The sequence below is a fragment of the Taurulus bubalis genome, assembly GCF_910589615.1.
Source record: "Taurulus bubalis genome assembly, chromosome: 18".
Taxonomy (NCBI): Eukaryota; Metazoa; Chordata; class Actinopteri; order Perciformes; family Cottidae; genus Taurulus; species Taurulus bubalis.
In genome coordinates, this window is record NC_136606.1 from 1,031,359 (window position 1) to 1,050,664 (window position 19,306).

The 19,306-nt window shown below is 43.2% G+C and overlaps 1 protein-coding gene across 1 annotated transcript; it reads right to left on the minus strand.

Moving 5' to 3' along the window:
* Positions 1-3,281: 3,281 nt before the first annotated feature.
* LOC306750835 (tomoregulin-1-like) lies at positions 3,282-13,501 on the minus strand (the record flags this gene model as incomplete). Its single annotated transcript, XM_079234311.1, has 9 exons — positions 3,282-3,366; positions 3,805-3,966; positions 4,138-4,291; positions 4,399-4,547; positions 4,725-4,815; positions 4,927-4,953; positions 7,371-7,500; positions 7,726-7,835; positions 13,375-13,501. 9 exons carry the CDS (start codon positions 13,499-13,501, stop codon positions 3,282-3,284), a joined length of 1,035 nt encoding a protein of 344 aa, XP_079090437.1.
* Between the last annotated feature and the right edge of the window lie 5,805 nt (positions 13,502-19,306).

Genomic DNA, 19,306 nt, shown 5'->3' on the forward strand with positions numbered 1-19,306 from the left:
GTTATGAGAAAAAGCTGAAAACCCACTAAACACATTTATTACAATATTGATCTTTTCTCATAAATGGATTACTTTAATCTCAGATTTAATTTAGTTTTTATGAGTTGTTTTTTGTTCTCTGCAAACTTCTGACTTTTTAATCTCAGAGAATCTTAAAGTTATTTCTCTGAAAATGACGTCGCTGCTCCAGAATTTATTGTTAATTAAAAATAAAGATGTTTTATATTTGGAGTCATGAAGCTGCTAGAACCCTGAAACGGTTTCATGTCTGACAGCAACAGTTTTCAGTCTGTTTATATATAAATAAATATATATATGTGTATTTATATGTGCACATTAACATACTAAACGTCCAGAAGGAGGCGGTGAGGAAGAGGAGGAAGAGGAGGAGAGAAGGGGACTCCCCACCAGCTGCTCTCTGTCATGACTCCTCAGTCTATCTTTAACTCACCACGGGAGCGCTCAGTTTCTCCTCCTGCTCCCTCGAGGCGGGTGGAGTCAGCAGGGTGACAGAAGTGTTGATTTATTGTTGAGACCATCTGTTTGATTTTAAAAAGAAAAACCTTCTTGGAGCTTTTATTTTACACTTTTATTTTACTGCTCATGGCGAAAATTAAGATTTTAATAAGGAAAACTTATTAAGACCGTTATTAATAGTTGTGATAATGTAAAGACCTTTTGAATACAACATAGAATGTGATTAAATATCAGTTTCAGGATAACATTATTTATTATAATATCACATGTATTCAGTACTTTCTAGCAGTAACAAGTATTCTAAGCAAAATAATTCAAATAATTAATAAGAAAAAGCTGATAACTGATCAATAAACTAAATCAGCTGTTTTGAGCTTCTATTGAACAGCTGCTGCAAAAATATTAACAGGTATTTTTTTAACCAATTAATAACAATAACAACAATAATAACTGAACTAATGTCTCCGGCTGCAGCAGCAGTTTAACATGTATGTAGATTATTACATGAAATACTTTGTAATAACTTCTACGGTTTTACATGATGAGACTGAATTCATTTTAATTATAAAAGATTCTGATCAAGAATTCAAAACTGACTTTTAAGTTTACAAACTTATAATCACAAAATAAATAAATATGCTTTAGATCCTGAAAGCTTCATCCAATCAAAACTGTATAAATATAATAAATAAATATGATTTAGTTCCTGTAACTTTCATCCATTCAAACCTGTTGTAACGAGTTATAATACATAAATATAGTAAATACACATGATAATAATAATGCGGGACACGCTGGGTTCAAACATCATAATTTAATAATTCTAGTTCCTCTACGTCTCTAACAACAAGTTCACTGGTTCATGCGACATCTACACAACGACCACACACCGTTACCGTGGTTACCAACCACAACCAGAGAAGAAACAAAACAAAAGTTAAATTATGTCGAGCTCGTCAAAAAACACACAAAAACCAAAGTTAAACGTTGGAACCCATTTCCGGAATGGCGTCGTCTGAAACTCAAATAAGAAAACATCGACCTGAAGGCGTCACCGTTCTTCATCTTCATCTTCTTTTTTTTCTTTTTCTTTTTTTAAACAGTAGAAAAAACAGCATTTTGGTTTTCAGGAGCATCGTAACAAAAACAAAATAAAATAAAGTGAAATAGAGTTTACATGAAGACGTTTGACCCTGTGGGACGCAACGGAACCCCAGAGGGCTTCAGTGGACCCTGGTGGACCCTGGTGGTCCCTGTCCCTGGTGGACTCTGTCCCTGGTGGACTCTGGTGGTCCCTGGTGGTCCCTGTCCCTGGTGGACTCTGCTGGTCCCTGGTGGTCCTTGGTGGTCCCTATCCCTGGTGGTCCCTGTCCCTGGTGGACTCTGGTGGTCCCTGGTGGTCCCTGTCCCTGGTGGACTCTGCTGGTCCCTGGTGGTCCTTGGTGGTCCCTATCCCTGGTGGTCCCTGTCCCTGGTGGACTCTGGTGGTCCCTGGTGGTCCCTGTCCCTGGTGGACTCTGGTGGTCCCTATCCCTGGTGGTCCCTGTCCCTGGTGGACTCTGGTGGTCCCTGGTGGTCCCTATCCCTGGTGGTCCCTATCCCTGGTGGTCCCTGTCCCTGGTGGACTCTGGTGGTCCCTGGTGGTCCCTGTCCCTGGTGGACTCTGGTGGTCCCTGGTGGTCCCTGTCCCTGGTGGACTCTGGTGGTCCCTATCCCTGGTGGTCCCTATCCCTGGTGGTCCCTGTCCCTGGTGGACTCTGGTGGTCCCTGGTGGTCCCTGTCCCTGGTGGACTCTGGTGGTCCCTATCCCTGGTGGTCCCTATCCCTTGTGGTCCCTATCCCTGGTGGTCCCTGTCCCTGGTGGACTCTGGTGGTCCCTATCCCTTGTGGTCCCTATCCCTGGTGGTCCCTGTCCCTGGTGGACTCTGGTGGTCCCTATCCCTGGTGGTCCCTGTCCCTGGTGGACTCTGGTGGTCCCTATCCCTGGTGGACCCTGGTGGTCCCTGTCCCTGGTGCACAGCGCCCCCTGGAGCATTACGCTGTTTATTACACGAAGCAAACAGGAAGAACAAAAGCAGTTTGAATATTTAACGTCATGGAAAAAACAATCAACCTAATCTGTAGTTTTATTTTGAAGGCATAAGCAAAACAATAATAATCATAATAATAATAATTTAAACCTCGACGAACTGAATTCCTAAATGAATCTTTAGTACTTTATGTGGAAATTAAATTACCTTAAAACTGTGACGAGTGTGAATATTAATATCAGTTTTCAATTTTCCAATTTTAACCCGACTTTCATTTTTACATCAAATTATCCATCGAAGTTGAATTTATTTTTGTGAATCTTAAAAATATTTTAAACGATGTTGGATCGTTTTAGTCAAATATCTCTGGAAGTTTTCAGCAGTTATTACTTCCATGATTCTGACTTAATGCCACATAAACGGAGGTAAAATATAGATTTGAATGTCCCTTCAAAATAAAAGTCAACCTGCGTCCCACGGGGTCATAACCTAAAGACACAGGGTCAGAACCTAAGGACACGATGTGTTGGTGGACGATACAATCAGATAAATAATGTTCGTTTCCTGCCGGAGGATCCACAGTGTTCCACGTAAAACAAACTAATATGGAGGAAAATATTAAAAATAAGGCCCCTTAAGAAATTCAAAAACTATTCTTAAAAAAAAGCGAAAAATAAAAAGAGGCACCAAAAAGTCGATATCAAAAAAGCCGCCAGTCTGTGGTACGAAAACGTTTGACTTCTGGTATTTCATAAAAAGGAAAAGTGGGCGGAGCTACATCATCCTGGAGGACGTTCCTGACGGGAAGTGACCGAGGTGCTGCTTCTGCCGCCGGCCGCGCTTCGTCTTGTTGCACCGCCTGCAGGACACGACAGGAAGTACATGTACATCACAGGAAGTACACCACAGGAAGTACACCACAGGAAGTACACCACAGGAAGTACATCACAGGAGGTAGACCAAAGGAAGTACACAACACCCACCGAGCAGCGACGGACCAATCACAGCGATGAATGAAACGAATAAAGTGATAATGACCAAATCCTGCTTTCTGATTGGTTGGTGTTTTGTTATTTTGAAATAGAGGGCCAATGAGAACTTGCAGTGTATTTACAGTAGTATTTAAGGAAGTATTTGCAGTAGTATTTGTGGTGTATTTGCAGTAGTACTTTACAGTGTATTTGCAGTCATATTTACAGTGTATTTGCAGTAGTATTTACTGTGTATTTGCAGTAGTATTTACAGTAGTATTTACAGTGTACTTGCAGTATACTTGCAGTAGTACTTGCAGTAATACCTGGTGAAGCACATGACCACGGCCACGATGACGGCGATCTGCACCGCCCCGATGATGGCGGCGATGAGGACGTAGTGCAGCTTCTGGCCACTAGGGACCACGTACAGGATGTTGAAGTCCAGCAGCTCGTCACACTGAGGGCCGCCGTACGCCGCCTCGCACCTGCAGACAGGGAGTACCGCATGAGGGACTACTTTGTACCTTCACACTACTTCACTGTTTACATACTATAATTCCTTTTTTTAATATACAGTAATATAATTACAGACGTCTCGTCACTGAGAAGGAATGTGATTGGTTGAAGGTGAGAAAGGGGGAGGAGCCAGGAGTTACCTGCAGGTGGGGAGGTTGTGTCTCATCTCACATTGGCCGTGTTCACAGAACTGGGCGTAGTCTTCAGAGCAGGGGGCGGGGCTGTCCACAAGCCCCTCCCCCTCCCCAGGGGCCGTCTTGTCTGGTTTCACGCTGTCGTCCTTCCTGCTTTTATCTGAAACCACAGAAGAAGAAAGGAGAATGATTTACATGTTATTAGTAATGCTATAGTTTATTGTTGCACACTATATGTGTGTATATATACATATACATATACATCACCTTGGCATCGGCCCACGTGTTTGATGTCCATCTTGAGCTGCTTGAGGCAGGACGCCTCTCTGACGTGACACGGCGTGTCGTAGGTGACGCCGTCGCCGCCGCACACCGGGTTGTCGTTGTGTCCGTTACACACGATGTTACACATGCAGCTACACACAGAGACACACACACACACACACACATTTATAGTTGTACATTCCTGGAAAGTCCTATACCGTAGACTTTTATTTTGAAGGGTACATTTATGCTTCTATTTGATTGTGTGTGTGTGTGTGTGTGTGTGTGTGTGTGTGTGTGTGTGTGTGTAGGTGTGTGTGTGTACTAACAGCATATCCTCAGAGTCTTCATCACATTCAGCTCCAAACTTGCAGTTTCCACATTTGGAAACCTTCTTCCCTCGACCAGAACCTTCATCGTCTGCAGAGATGTATTAATATTATTATTATTGTTACAATTATTATAATAATGATTATAATTCTTAAAAGCAACAAATATGAGTATGAATGAATAAGATATGACGCCGTTTACCTCCATCACCAGATCCTGATGCTCCATCTGAGAGAGAGAGAGAGAGACATGTTATCTCTTATTTAAATCAATGAGACCAAAGCATGAGTGCTAACTAGCTAGGTAGACCTACCCTGGTAGCAGGGTCTCATAGGGGTCTCTTAGAGGTAGACCTACCCTGGTAGCAGGGTCTCTTAGAGGTAGACCTACCCTGGTAGCAGGGTCTCATAGGGGTCTCTTAGAGGCAGACCTACCCTGGTAGCAGGGTCTCATAGGGGTCTCTTAGAGGTAGACCTACCCTGGTAGCAGGGTCTCATAGGGGTCTCTTAGAGGCAGACCTACCCTGGTAGCAGGGTCTCATAGGGGTCTCTTAGAGGCAGACCTACCCTGGTAGCAGGGTCTCTTAGAGGCAGACCTACCCTGGTAGCAGGGTCTCATAGGGGTCTCTTAGAGGCAGACCTACCCTGGTAGCAGGGTCTCATAGGGGTCTCTTAGAGGCAGACCTACCCTGGTAGCAGGGTCTCATAGGGGTCTCTTAGAGGTAGACCTACCCTGGTAGCAGGGTCTCTTAGAGGTAGACCTACCCTGGTAGCAGGGTCTCATAGGGGTCTCTTAGAGGCAGACCTACCCTGGTAGCAGGGTCTCATAGGGGTCTCTTAGAGGTAGACCTACCCTGGTAGCAGGGTCTCATAGGGGTCTCTTAGAGGCAGACCTACCCTGGTAGCAGGGTCTCATAGGGGTCTCTTAGAGGCAGACCTACCCTGGTAGCAGGGTCTCTTAGAGGCAGACCTACCCTGGTAGCAGGGTCTCTTAGAGGTAGACCTACCCTGGTAGCAGGGTCTCTTAGAGGCAGACCTACCCTGGTAGCAGGGTCTCATAGGGGTCTCTTAGAGGTAGACCTACCCTGGTAGCAGGGTCTCTTAGAGGCAGACCTACCCTGGTAGCAGGGTCTCATAGGGGTCTCTTAGAGGTAGACCTACCCTGGTAGCAGGGTCTCTTAGAGGCAGACCTACCCTGGTAGCAGGGTCTCATAGGGGTCTCTTAGAGGTAGACCTACCCTGGTAGCAGGGTCTCATAGGGGTCTCTTAGAGGCAGACCTACCCTGGTAGCAGGGTCTCATAGGGGTCTCTTAGAGGTAGACCTACCCTGGTAGCAGGGTCTCTTAGAGGTAGACCTACCCTGGTAGCAGGGTCTCATAGGGGTCTCTTAGAGGCAGACCTACCCTGGTAGCAGGGTCTCATAGGGGTCTCTTAGAGGTAGACCTACCCTGGTAGCAGGGTCTCATAGGGGTCTCTTAGAGGCAGACCTACCCTGGTAGCAGGGTCTCATAGGGGTCTCTTAGAGGCAGACCTACCCTGGTAGCAGGGTCTCTTAGAGGCAGACCTACCCTGGTAGCAGGGTCTCATAGGGGTCTCTTAGAGGCAGACCTACCCTGGTAGCAGGGTCTCATAGGGGTCTCTTAGAGGCAGACCTACCCTGGTAGCAGGGTCTCATAGGGGTCTCTTAGAGGTAGACCTACCCTGGTAGCAGGGTCTCTTAGAGGTAGACCTACCCTGGTAGCAGGGTCTCATAGGGGTCTCTTAGAGGCAGACCTACCCTGGTAGCAGGGTCTCATAGGGGTCTCTTAGAGGTAGACCTACCCTGGTAGCAGGGTCTCATAGGGGTCTCTTAGAGGCAGACCTACCCTGGTAGCAGGGTCTCATAGGGGTCTCTTAGAGGCAGACCTACCCTGGTAGCAGGGTCTCTTAGAGGCAGACCTACCCTGGTAGCAGGGTCTCTTAGAGGTAGACCTACCCTGGTAGCAGGGTCTCTTAGAGGCAGACCTACCCTGGTAGCAGGGTCTCATAGGGGTCTCTTAGAGGTAGACCTACCCTGGTAGCAGGGTCTCTTAGAGGCAGACCTACCCTGGTAGCAGGGTCTCATAGGGGTCTCTTAGAGGTAGACCTACCCTGGTAGCAGGGTCTCATAGGGGTCTCTTAGAGGCAGACCTACCCTGGTAGCAGGGTCTCATAGGGGTCTCTTAGAGGTAGACCTACCCTGGTAGCAGGGTCTCATAGGGGTCTCTTAGAGGCAGACCTACCCTGGTAGCAGGGTCTCTTAGAGGTAGACCTACCCTAGTAGCAGGGTCTCATAGGGGTCTCTTAGAGGTAGACCTACCCTGGTAGCAGGGTCTCTTAGAGGTAGACCTACCCTAGTAGCAGGGTCTCATAGGGGTCTCTTAGAGGTAGACCTACCCTGGTAGCAGGGTCTCATAGGGGTCTCTTAGAGGCAGACCTACCCTGGTAGCAGGGTCTCATAGGGGTCTCTTAGAGGTAGACCTACCCTGGTAGCAGGGTCTCATAGAGGTAGACCTACCCTGGTAGCAGGGTCTCTTAGAGGTAGACCTACCCTGGTAGCAGGGTCTCATAGGGGTCTCTTAGAGGTAGACCTACCCTGGTAGCAGGGTCTCTTAGAGGTAGACCTACCCTGGTAGCAGGGTCTCTCGGACACGATGCTGACGGCTCTCTGCTTCTTGCAGGCGGCTCTCCTCAGGAAGCACTCGTTCTGGTAGGTGTCTCCGTTGGAGCCGCACACGGGGACGTACTTCTTGTGGCACTGAAACAACACAAGCATGGAGTCAGATTCTCCTCTTCATCACATCAAGAGCTCCTCTTCATCACGTCAAGACCTCCTCACTCTGACTTTTAGCCCTCGGAGGGCTGAATGACATCATCAAACCAACCAATGACGTCACGGTTAATCAACTCGGGTTGTTTGTGATCAGTGTTACTGTGTGTTACTCTGTGTGTGTGTGTGTGTGTGTGTGTGTGTGTGACTCACGTGGAACTGGCAGACACACTTGATGTCGGCTCCGTTCTCTCTGCAGGTTCCTCCAAAGCGACACGTCCCGGCGTCGCACACTCGCAGGTCGCTCTTCTTCTCCGACAGATCTGAAAAACAAAAACAATAAAATAACCGTCACAAGGAGGTTTGTTGGGATGGGAGGAACGACCAGGTGAGACGTGTGGCTCTATAATATATAATGTAATATAGAGACGTGTTCAGGGGAGACGTGGGAGCTCTATATTATATACTGTAATATATATATATATATTATATAATGTAAAGACGTATACGACTGACGGCTGTTTGACTCCCTTTTCATGCTCTGAGGAAAACAACAGCTTCCCAGCCGTCTTCGTGACAATAGTAAAACCAGTTAGAAACACTCTGGAGCTCGTTTAATAAAAGAAAAGACCGGTTGGTGTCGCTTCTCTTTCAGGAGAACACACAGTGAAAATGTTTCTGAAAGGCTAAACAACAACAACAACATCTACACCTTTCAATAAATGATGACTTTACAACAAACTGTTGTTTTGGAAATGTTTCCATCACCACTGGACTCTAGTTCTACATATAGTAGTATTGTACATATGCATTGTACATATAGCAGTATCCTATATATAGTAGTAGTATCCTACATATAGTAGTATTGTACTATTAATATGTATTATTATGTATTCATAGCTCTCAACACAATGAATTGTGCAAGAAGCTCAGAATTTGAACATCAACGTTATGAGCAATTCCGTACTGCAGCGAAGTACACACACACACACACACACACACACACACACACACACACAGTAATTTCTGATGGCAGCTGATTGATCGGCGGTCCACAAGCCAGCCAATTAGAGCAGATGATTACAGGGGTCGTGACCTCTCTCCCTGTAATCAGTGAATACCTCCAGCCGGCCAGAACAACCTGCCGGCACACAGAGAGACTGCTGCGGGGGTGGACAAAATAACAGAAACACCGAGTTCCCAGGATCCCGGTCAGTCCGCTGTGGTCTTCATCGACTGGTTCCACCATGAGACTGGCTCATGCTTATTGGGGCTTTCTTGTCGGTCTGTTTTGATCAAACTTTCTACCCAATAAGAAACGGTGTACGGTCTCATCCAGCAGAGTGACTTCTTCTTTGGTCCCCTGTGATTACAGCTCTGTGAAACACAACCAGAAGATCCAGTTCCACTCGGATCGTTCCGGACGAGTCAAGCAGACCTTCAGAGTCAGCAGGAAGAAGCTCCTCCCACAATAAGAAGCTCCTCCCACGATGGAAACGTGACGAAACCTTTTAACGGAAGGAGCGAGAGGTTCACGGGACCTGATGCTCTACAGCGAGGAGAGGACCCGGTGGTCCCTCCTGAGGGACTGTACTTACTAACTCCTCGTCTTCTCAGCACCAGCCAATCGCAGCTTGTTTACGAGTTACAGAGGTCTGCAGCCCTGTGGGGAGTCTGGTGAGGAAAGCCCCCCGACACCTCGAGCCTCCAGGTGATCAAGAGAACGTAGAGAACCGGGTTAGCAACGAGAACAAGAGCCAACGTCAGAGGCCAGTCAGGAACATAAGTCCTGTTTGTGGATCCTTCAGGTCTGGAGAGGCTAGATGATGAAGACTAAATGACGAAGATTACATGACGAAGATTACATGACAAAGACTAGATGACAAAGACTAGATGACGAAGACTAAATGACTAAGACTAAATGACTAAGATTACATGACGAAGATTACATGACAAAGACTAGATGACGAAGACTAGATGACAAAGACTAGATGACAAAGACTAGATGACGAAGACTAGATGACGAAGACTAGATGACAAAGACTAGATGACAAAGACTAGATGACTAAGATTACATGACGAAGATTACATGACGAAGATTACATGACGAAGACTAGATGACGAAGACTAGATGACGAAGACTAGATGACTAAAATTACATGACGAAGATTACATGACGAAGACTAGATGACGAAGACTAGATGACGAAGACTAAATGACTAAGATTACATGACGAAGATTACATGACGAAGACTAGATGACGAAGACTAGATGACGAAGACTAGATGACGAAGACTAGATGACTAAAATTACATGACGAAGATTACATGACGAAGACTAGATGACGAAGACTAGATGACGAAGACTAAATGACTAAGATTACATGACGAAGATTACATGACGAAGACTAAATGACTAAGATTACATGACGAAGATTACATGACGAAGATTACATGACGACGATTACATGACGAAGACTAGATGACGAAGACTAGATGACGAAGACTAGATGACGAAGATTACATGACGAAGACTAGATGACGAAGATTACATGACGAAGATTACATGACGAAGACTAGATGACGAAGACTAGATGACGAAGACTAGATGACGAAGACTAAATGACTAAGATTACATGACGAAGATTACATGACGAAGACTAGATGACGAAGACTAGATGACGAAGATTACATGACGAAGACTAGATGACTAAGATTACATGACGAAGATTACATGACGAAGACTAGATGACGAAGACTAGATGACGAAGATTACATGACGAAGATTACATGACGAAGACTAGATGACGAAGACTAGATGACGAAGACTAGATGACGAAGATTACATGACGAAGATTACATGACGAAGACTAGATGACGAAGACTAGATGACGAAGACTAGATGACGAAGACTAGATGACGAAGATTACATGACGAAGATTACATGACGAAGATTACATGACGAAGACTAGATGACGAAGACTAGATGACGAAGATTACATGACGAAGATTACATGACGAAGATTACATGACGAAGACTAGATGACGAAGATTACATGACGAAGACTAGATGACGAAGACTAGATGACGAAGACTAGATGACGAAGACTAAATGACTAAGATTACATGACGAAGATTACATGACGAAGACTAGATGACGAAGACTAGATGACGAAGACTAGATGACGAAGACTAGATGACGAAGATTACATGACGAAGATTACATGACGAAGACTAGATGACGAAGACTAGATGACGAAGACTAGATGACGAAGACTAAATGACTAAGATTACATGACGAAGATTACATGACGAAGACTAGATGACGAAGACTAGATGACGAAGGGTTGATTCGTCTCAGATTGAATTTTCACACAATGAGACTGTTTTTTCTAATTCCTTGATGTGCTGTGATCTCACCTCCAGTCCTCCCATTGAAACCACTGCCTGGAAGATCAGCACCAGTCAGGACTAAGCCCAAAGGTTAAAGAGTGTGTTGTTTAAAAATGTCTGCTTTACGTCCTCAGATGCATTTTGTTGGAACCAGACAGACGGCAGCCAATCCCGTTACAGGAGAGAACGCGAGGAACCGACTGAACTTAACGATCCCAAAGAACTACGAGGTGTTCAGCGGCACTGCAGCTGGTGAAGACTGGACTCTACTGGTTTAGGACTGAAGACTCCAGAGGTTAGGACTTGGCAAAGACTTGCCCGTCTTGACCCAGGACCTGACTTAAGACATGCCTGTCTTGACCCAGGACCTGACTTGGGTCTTGACCCAGGACCTGACTTGGGTCTTGACCCAGGACTTGACTTAAGACATGCCTGTCTTGACCCATGACCTGACTTGGGTCTTGACCCAGGACTTGACTTGGGTCTTGACCCAGGACTTGACTTAAGACATGCCTGTCTTGACCCATGACCTGACTTGGGTCTTGACCCAGGACTTGACTTGGGTCTTGACCCAGGACTTGACTTAAGACATGCCTGTCTTGACCCATGACCTGACTTGGGTCTTGACCCAGGACTTGACTTAAGACATGCCTGTCTTGACCCAGGACCTGACTTGGGTCTTGACCCAGGACCTGACTTGGGTCTTGACCCAGGACCTGACTTGGGTCTTGACCCAGGACCTGACTTAAGACTTGCCTGTCTTGACCCAGGACCTGACTTGGGTCTTGACCCAGGACCTGACTTAAGACTTGCCTGTCTTGACCCAGGACCTGACTTGGGTCTTGACCCAGGACCTGACTTAAGACTTGCCTGTCTTGACCCAGGACCTGACTTGGGTCTTGACCCAGGACCTGACTTAAGACTTGCCTGTCTTGACCCAGGACCTGACTTAAGACTTGCCCGTCTTGACCCAGGTCCCGGAACATGACTTGACCCAGGACTTGAGTGCAAAGACTTGAGACTCACTTGTGACTTGGTCCCAACTCTGCAAAGATGGTTCCTGTCTGGACCAGAACCAGGACCTGGCCCATCAAAACCCTCAACACTAAAACGGCCTCAGATGCAGCAAAGCGTGAGCGATGGAGGAAATGAAGCTGATCTGAGGCCAGTCGGTAACGAAGAACACTGACCTCCATCTCAAGTGGAAGAACGTCTCCATGCTTCAAAGATCAGCGGAGCGAGAAAATCTCTCTATGTGTGTGTGTGTATATATATATATATATATATATATATATATATATATATATATATATATATATATATAATATCATCACGCGGTTACAAGCCAGGGTGGTTCTAGTTTGATGTACCCACGAGTACACACACACACACACACACACACACACACACACACACACACACACACACACACACACACACACACACAACCTTGCCCTGGTTCTCCAGCCTGTAATTAACCCTGAAATAGAGCCCAGTTAAAGTGAGGAGTGGTCAACACACACACACACACACACACACACACACACACACACACACACACACACACACACACACACACACACACAGTAATGACTACTTCCTGGTCCGTCCCGTGATGTCATGAGTCCCTTCTTAAAGGAGCGGCGCGTCCCGTTTAGTGGCCTCTAGTGGCGAGTTGGCAGGTTGCAACCAGCTGAATAGAACTACGGTGGCCTGCGGGTTCAGTCCAGTTTGTCCGTTCTGGGCTCCGGTAGAAACGTGGAAGAGCTAATGCTAAGCTAACGAAAACATAACGGTTCAGGTCCTTACTGTTAGACCACATGTCTGCTGATAGATCCATGAAGCAACACACTGTTCCTTTAAATTCCTCAAGGAAGCGCTTTGTACTACTAGTAGTATCATACAGTAGTATCATATAGTAGTATCCTACAGTAGTATCATATAGTAGTATCATATAGTAGTATCGTACATATAGTAGTATCCTACAGTAGTATCATATAGTAGTATCTACATATAGTAATATATACATATTGTAGTATCCTACATATAATGCTATCTACATATAGTAGTATCATACATATAGCAGTAGTATCCTACATATAGTAGTATCCTACATACAGTAGTATCATATAGTTGCATCCTACATATAGTAGTATCTAAATATAGTAGTATCTAAATATAGTAGTATCTACATATAGTAGTATCTAAATATAGTAGTATCTAAATATAGTAGTATCTACATATAGTAGTATCTAAATATAGTAGTATCTACATATAATAGCAGTATCCTACATATAATAGTATCTACATATAGTAGTAGTATTGTACATATAGTAGTATCCTACATAGGTGACCTCTGACCTCCCCAAACCTCCAACGTGAACAGAAACCTGCTGCAGACCAGGTGGTGATGCGTTCAGGTGGTGATGCGTTCAGGTGTAAAAAGGATGCTGTGGTTGTCGCGTCTCACCTGGGCAGTCGGCGGCCTTCCCGGGGCCGCAGTCCGCGCCGCTGCGGGGGAACGAGCTCCGGACGGCGGGCAGGACCAGCAGGACCAGCAGGTGGCAGGACCAGAGGACCCGGCACACCGGGGCCATGATGGAGGGAGGCCGGGGTGGGGGGAGCAGAGGAGGGATGGAGGGTAAACACAGATAGAGGTGCAGGTCTGCGTGCGGACGGGTAGATAGAGGTCCACAAGAGAGATACAAAAAAAAAGGTCAAGAAAGACCAAAAGGTTCCGTTCTTCTGGACGCGTCCTTCAGTAAATGTAGCGTTCCGCCGCTGAAATGTAGCGCTTGCGATCCGGTTTGTAGCGCTTTTCCTCCGCCGGCTCTCAGGAGGAACGCTCCGGGTGAAACGGAGGGGAAACCCGGCTGGAAAACACGACGAGGGCCGGGAGGAGGAGGAGGAGGAGGGCTGCAAGACGAAGCCCGGGATAACAAAGCAAAGCAGGGCCTGGGGCTTCACACACCGACCCCCCACCCACACTCACACACACACACACACCTCCGCCACCCCCTAAAACCCGGACCGAGCCTCCATCCCCCAGTCCCGCTGCCTCGCACTCAAACCGGCCGGGGAGAGAAAAGATCCAGAAGACCCGAGCGGGCTTCCAGCAGCATCCAGGCCGAAGAGGAGCGAGTGAGCGCCGGGGACGAGGAGCGGATTTGGTGGGTCGGAGGGACCAGGACTGTTTTCTTTATTTTGTGTGGTCCTGCTGTTCTTCTTCTACTGAAGCAAATCAACAAAGGCTCGGACCACGTGACCTGCAGGAGACCACGCCCACTGAGAGACGCTGCACGCTGTCTGGAGACTGCTGGTTATTAACCTGTCTGTCACCATAATACACCAAATACATACATAATACACCAAAACATACATAATACACCAATACTACATAAATACACCAATACATACATAATACACCAATACTACATAAATACACAAATACATGCATAATACACCAATACTACATAAATACACAAATACATACATAATACACCAATACTACATAAATACACCAATACATACATCATACATCAATACATACATAATACACCAATACATACATAATACACCAATACTACATAATACACCAATACATACATAATACACCAATACTACATAATACACCAAAACATACATAATACACCAATACTAGATAATACACCAAAACATACATAATACACCAATACATACATAATACACCAATACATACATAATACACCAATACATACATCATATATCAATACATACATAATACACCAATACATACATAATACACCAATACTACATAATACACCAATACATACATAATACACCAAAACATACATAGTACACAAATACTACATAAATACACCAATACACACATAATACACCAAAACATGCAAAATACACCAAAACATACATAATACACCAATACAAACATAATACACCAATACTACATAATACATCAAAACATACAAAAATACACCAATACATACATAACACACCAATACACACACACCACCAATACACACACACTACACTAATACATACATAATACACCAAAACATACATAATACACAAATACTACATAAATACACCAATGCTACATAAATACACCAATACACACATAATACACCGAAACATACAAAATACACCAAAACATACATAATACACCAATACTACATAAATACACCAATACTACATAATACATCAAAACATACAAAAACACACCAATACATACATAACACACCAATACACACACACCACCAATACACACACACTACACTAATACATACATAATACACCAATACATACATAATACACCAATACTACATAAATACACCAATACTACATAAATACACCAATACTACATAATACATCAAAACATACAAAAACACACCAATACATACATAATACACCAAAACATACATAGTACACAAATACTACATAAATGCACCAATACACACATAATACACCAAACATGCAAAATGCACCAAAACATACATAATACACCAATACAAACATAATACACCAATACTACATAATACATCAAAACATACAAAAATACACCAATACATACATAATACACTAATACACACACACCACCAATACACACACACTACACTAATACATACATAATACACCAAAACATACATCATACACAAATCCTACATAAATACACCAATGCTACATAAATACACCAATACACACATAATACACCGAAACATACAAAATACACCAAAACATACATAATACACCAATACTACATAAATACACCAATACTACATAATACATCAAAACATACAAAAACACACCAATACATACATAACACACCAATACACACACACCACCAATACACACACACTACACTAATACATACATAATACACCAATACATACATAATACACCAATACTACATAAATACACCAATACTACATAAATACACCAATACTACATAATACATCAAAACATACAAAAACACACCAATACATACATAATACACCAAAACATACATAGTACACAAATACTACATAAATGCACCAATACACACATAATACACCAAACATGCAAAATACACCAAAACATACATAATACACCAATACAAACATAATACACCAATACTACATAATACATCAAAACATACAAAAATACACCAATACATACATAATACACTAATACACACACACCACCAATACACACACACTACACTAATACATACATAATACACCAAAACATACATCATACACAAATCCTACATAAATACACCAATGCTACATAAATACACCAATACACACATAATACACCGAAACATACAAAATACACCAAAACATACATAATACACTAAAACATACAAAATACACCAAAACATACATAATACACCAATACTACATAAATACACAAATACATACATAATACACCAATACTACATAAATACACAAATACATACATAATACACCAATACTACATAAATACACCAATACATACATAATACACCAATACTACATAAATACACAAATACATACATAATACACCAATACTACATAAATACACAAATACATACATAATACACCAATACTACATAAATACACCAATACATACATAATACACCAATACACACACACACACCACCAATACACACACACTACACTAATACATACACAATACACCAATACATACATAATACACCAATACTACATATGAAACACCAATACATACATAATACACCAATACATACATAATACACCAATACATACATAATACACAAATACATGCATAATACACAAATACATACATAATACACCAAAACATACATAATACACCAATACATACATAATACACAAATACATACATAATACACAAATACATGCATAATACACAAATACATACATAATACACCAATACATAATAATACACCAAAACATGCAAAAATACACCAAAACATACATAATACACAAATACATACAAAAATACACCAATACATACATAATACACAAAAACATATATAAATACACAACAATAGATACAAGTACATACATGACAAGAGATACAAGTACATACATACATACATACAGCAAGGAATACAATAAATAATTACAATAATACATACATAAATACAATAATACATACATAAATACAATAATACATACATAAATACAATAATACATACATAAATACAGCAATCAATACATAACAAATAGATATGAAATGTATAAAAATAAATACACAAAATAGATGAATACATAAATACAATAATACACAAATAAATAAATACACCAATCAATCAATGAAACATAGATATAAAATATATAGTACATAAATACATGAAAATATATGAATAAATACATACAATAATAAATTAATAATTACAATAATAGATAAATAAATACAATACATCAGTAAATACAAAATCAATAAAAAAAACATAAATAAATAGGTAAATAAATATATTCATGAAACAAGAATTCAATCAATTAATACATAAATTATAAACCCATCAATCAATCAATAAACCAATCAATGAACCAGAAACACATGAATACATATTTGTGATGAAATGCATCTGAGACTGATGGGGTTAAAGTTAAGGTTAACCCTTAACCTTAACCTAAGGTTAAAGTTAAGGTTAACCCTTAACCTTAACTTTAGGTTAAGGTTAAAGTTAACCCTAACTTTAACCTTAACCTAAGGTTAATAATTATGTTGAGTAATAATTGTGCTGAAAGTTTCTCATGTTATTTGTTGCATGTTTTTAATTGAGTCCAAACGTTGGTAAAACTTCTCTCATTGCATCCCTAAAAGTCCCGGAGGACTCATAACGTTATCACAGTTCTCCATCTGGAGACTAATCATAACATCAACAGAGATATGACAAGATATTTAGATTCACATCAACACTTTCACTTTTTATTTCCAGACCCAGATGCATGTCATCATCTCTTCATGCTCATGAGCTGAAAGCTCCAGAAGATGTTCATGCTCTTCATGCTGAGTGTTGCTCACTGACTGCAGCCAGCAGGGGGCGCTGCTGCTCCTTCAGGCTGCAGCAGTACAGGAGCCCGGAACCTCAGACCTGAACCCTCAGACCTGAACCCTCAGACCTGAACCCTCAGACCTGAACCTTCAGACCCTGAACCCTCAGACCTGAACCCTCAGGCCTGAACCTTCAGACCCTGAACTCTCAGACCTGAACCTTCAGACCCTGAACCCTCAGACCTGAACCTTCAGACCCTGAACCCTCAGACCTGAACCCTCAGACCTGAACCCTCAGGCCTGAACCCTCAGACCTGAACCCTCAGACCTGAACCCTCAGACCCTGAACTCTCAGACCTGAACCTTCAGACCCTGAACCCTCAGACCCTGAACCCTGAGGCCTGAACCCTCAGACCCTGAACTCTCAGACCTGAACCTTCAGACCCTGAACCCTCAGACCTGAACCCTCAGACCTGAACCCTCAGACCCTGAACCCTCAGACCTGAACCCTCAGACCTGAACCCTCAGACCCTGAACCTTCAGACCTGAACCCTCAGACCCTGAACCTTCAGACCTGAACCTTCAGACCCTGAACCCTCAGACCTGAACCCTCAGACCTGAACCCTCAGACCCTGAACCTTCAGACCTGAACCCTCAGACCCTGAACCTTCAGACCTGAACCTTCAGACCCTGAACCCTCAGACCCTGAACCTTCAGACCCTGAACCCTCAGGCCTCACTGACCCCCTCTAGTGGCTGAGTTGAGAGGCTTCAGGCTTGATGGTGTAAATATGAGTGACAGCACTTTGCTGCAACATCACGTGACTACATAACACATATTGTGTATTTATTTCATACTTTTTATTCATTGATTTGAACGTCTTCCTCTCGAGATGAGAAGTCATTTTAAATGATCTATTTACTCGTTTTGTCAAAACTAAATGTTTGATGAATGTAAATAATATTATAAATATAATTTCTGCTCATTCCTCTGATTTCATGTGTTTTTGTGTTCTTTAATCCGTAATGTTGTAGTGTAAAGGTATTTTGCGTGTCTCTTTGTTTACGTCTCTGCGTGTTTAACGTCACATTGCTATGCATTGTGGGTAATTCCCTTAGGCAAAGACAGCATCTAATGCTGAATTACTAAAGGATTCATAAAGGGTCAACAGGTCAAAATGTGACAGAACCAAACCCTCAGGGAGAGGAGCCTCAGTCTGTGAGTCCTGAAGGGGGAGACTGGGACTGAGACTAGGACTGAGACTGGGACTGGGACTAGGACTGGGACTGGGACTGAGACTGAGACTGGGACTAGGACTGAGACTAGGACTGAGACTGGGACTGGGACTAGGACTGGGACTGGGACTGAGACTGGGACTAGGACTGAGACTGGGACTGAGACTGGGACTGGGACTAGGACTGGGACTAGGACTGGGACTGAGACTG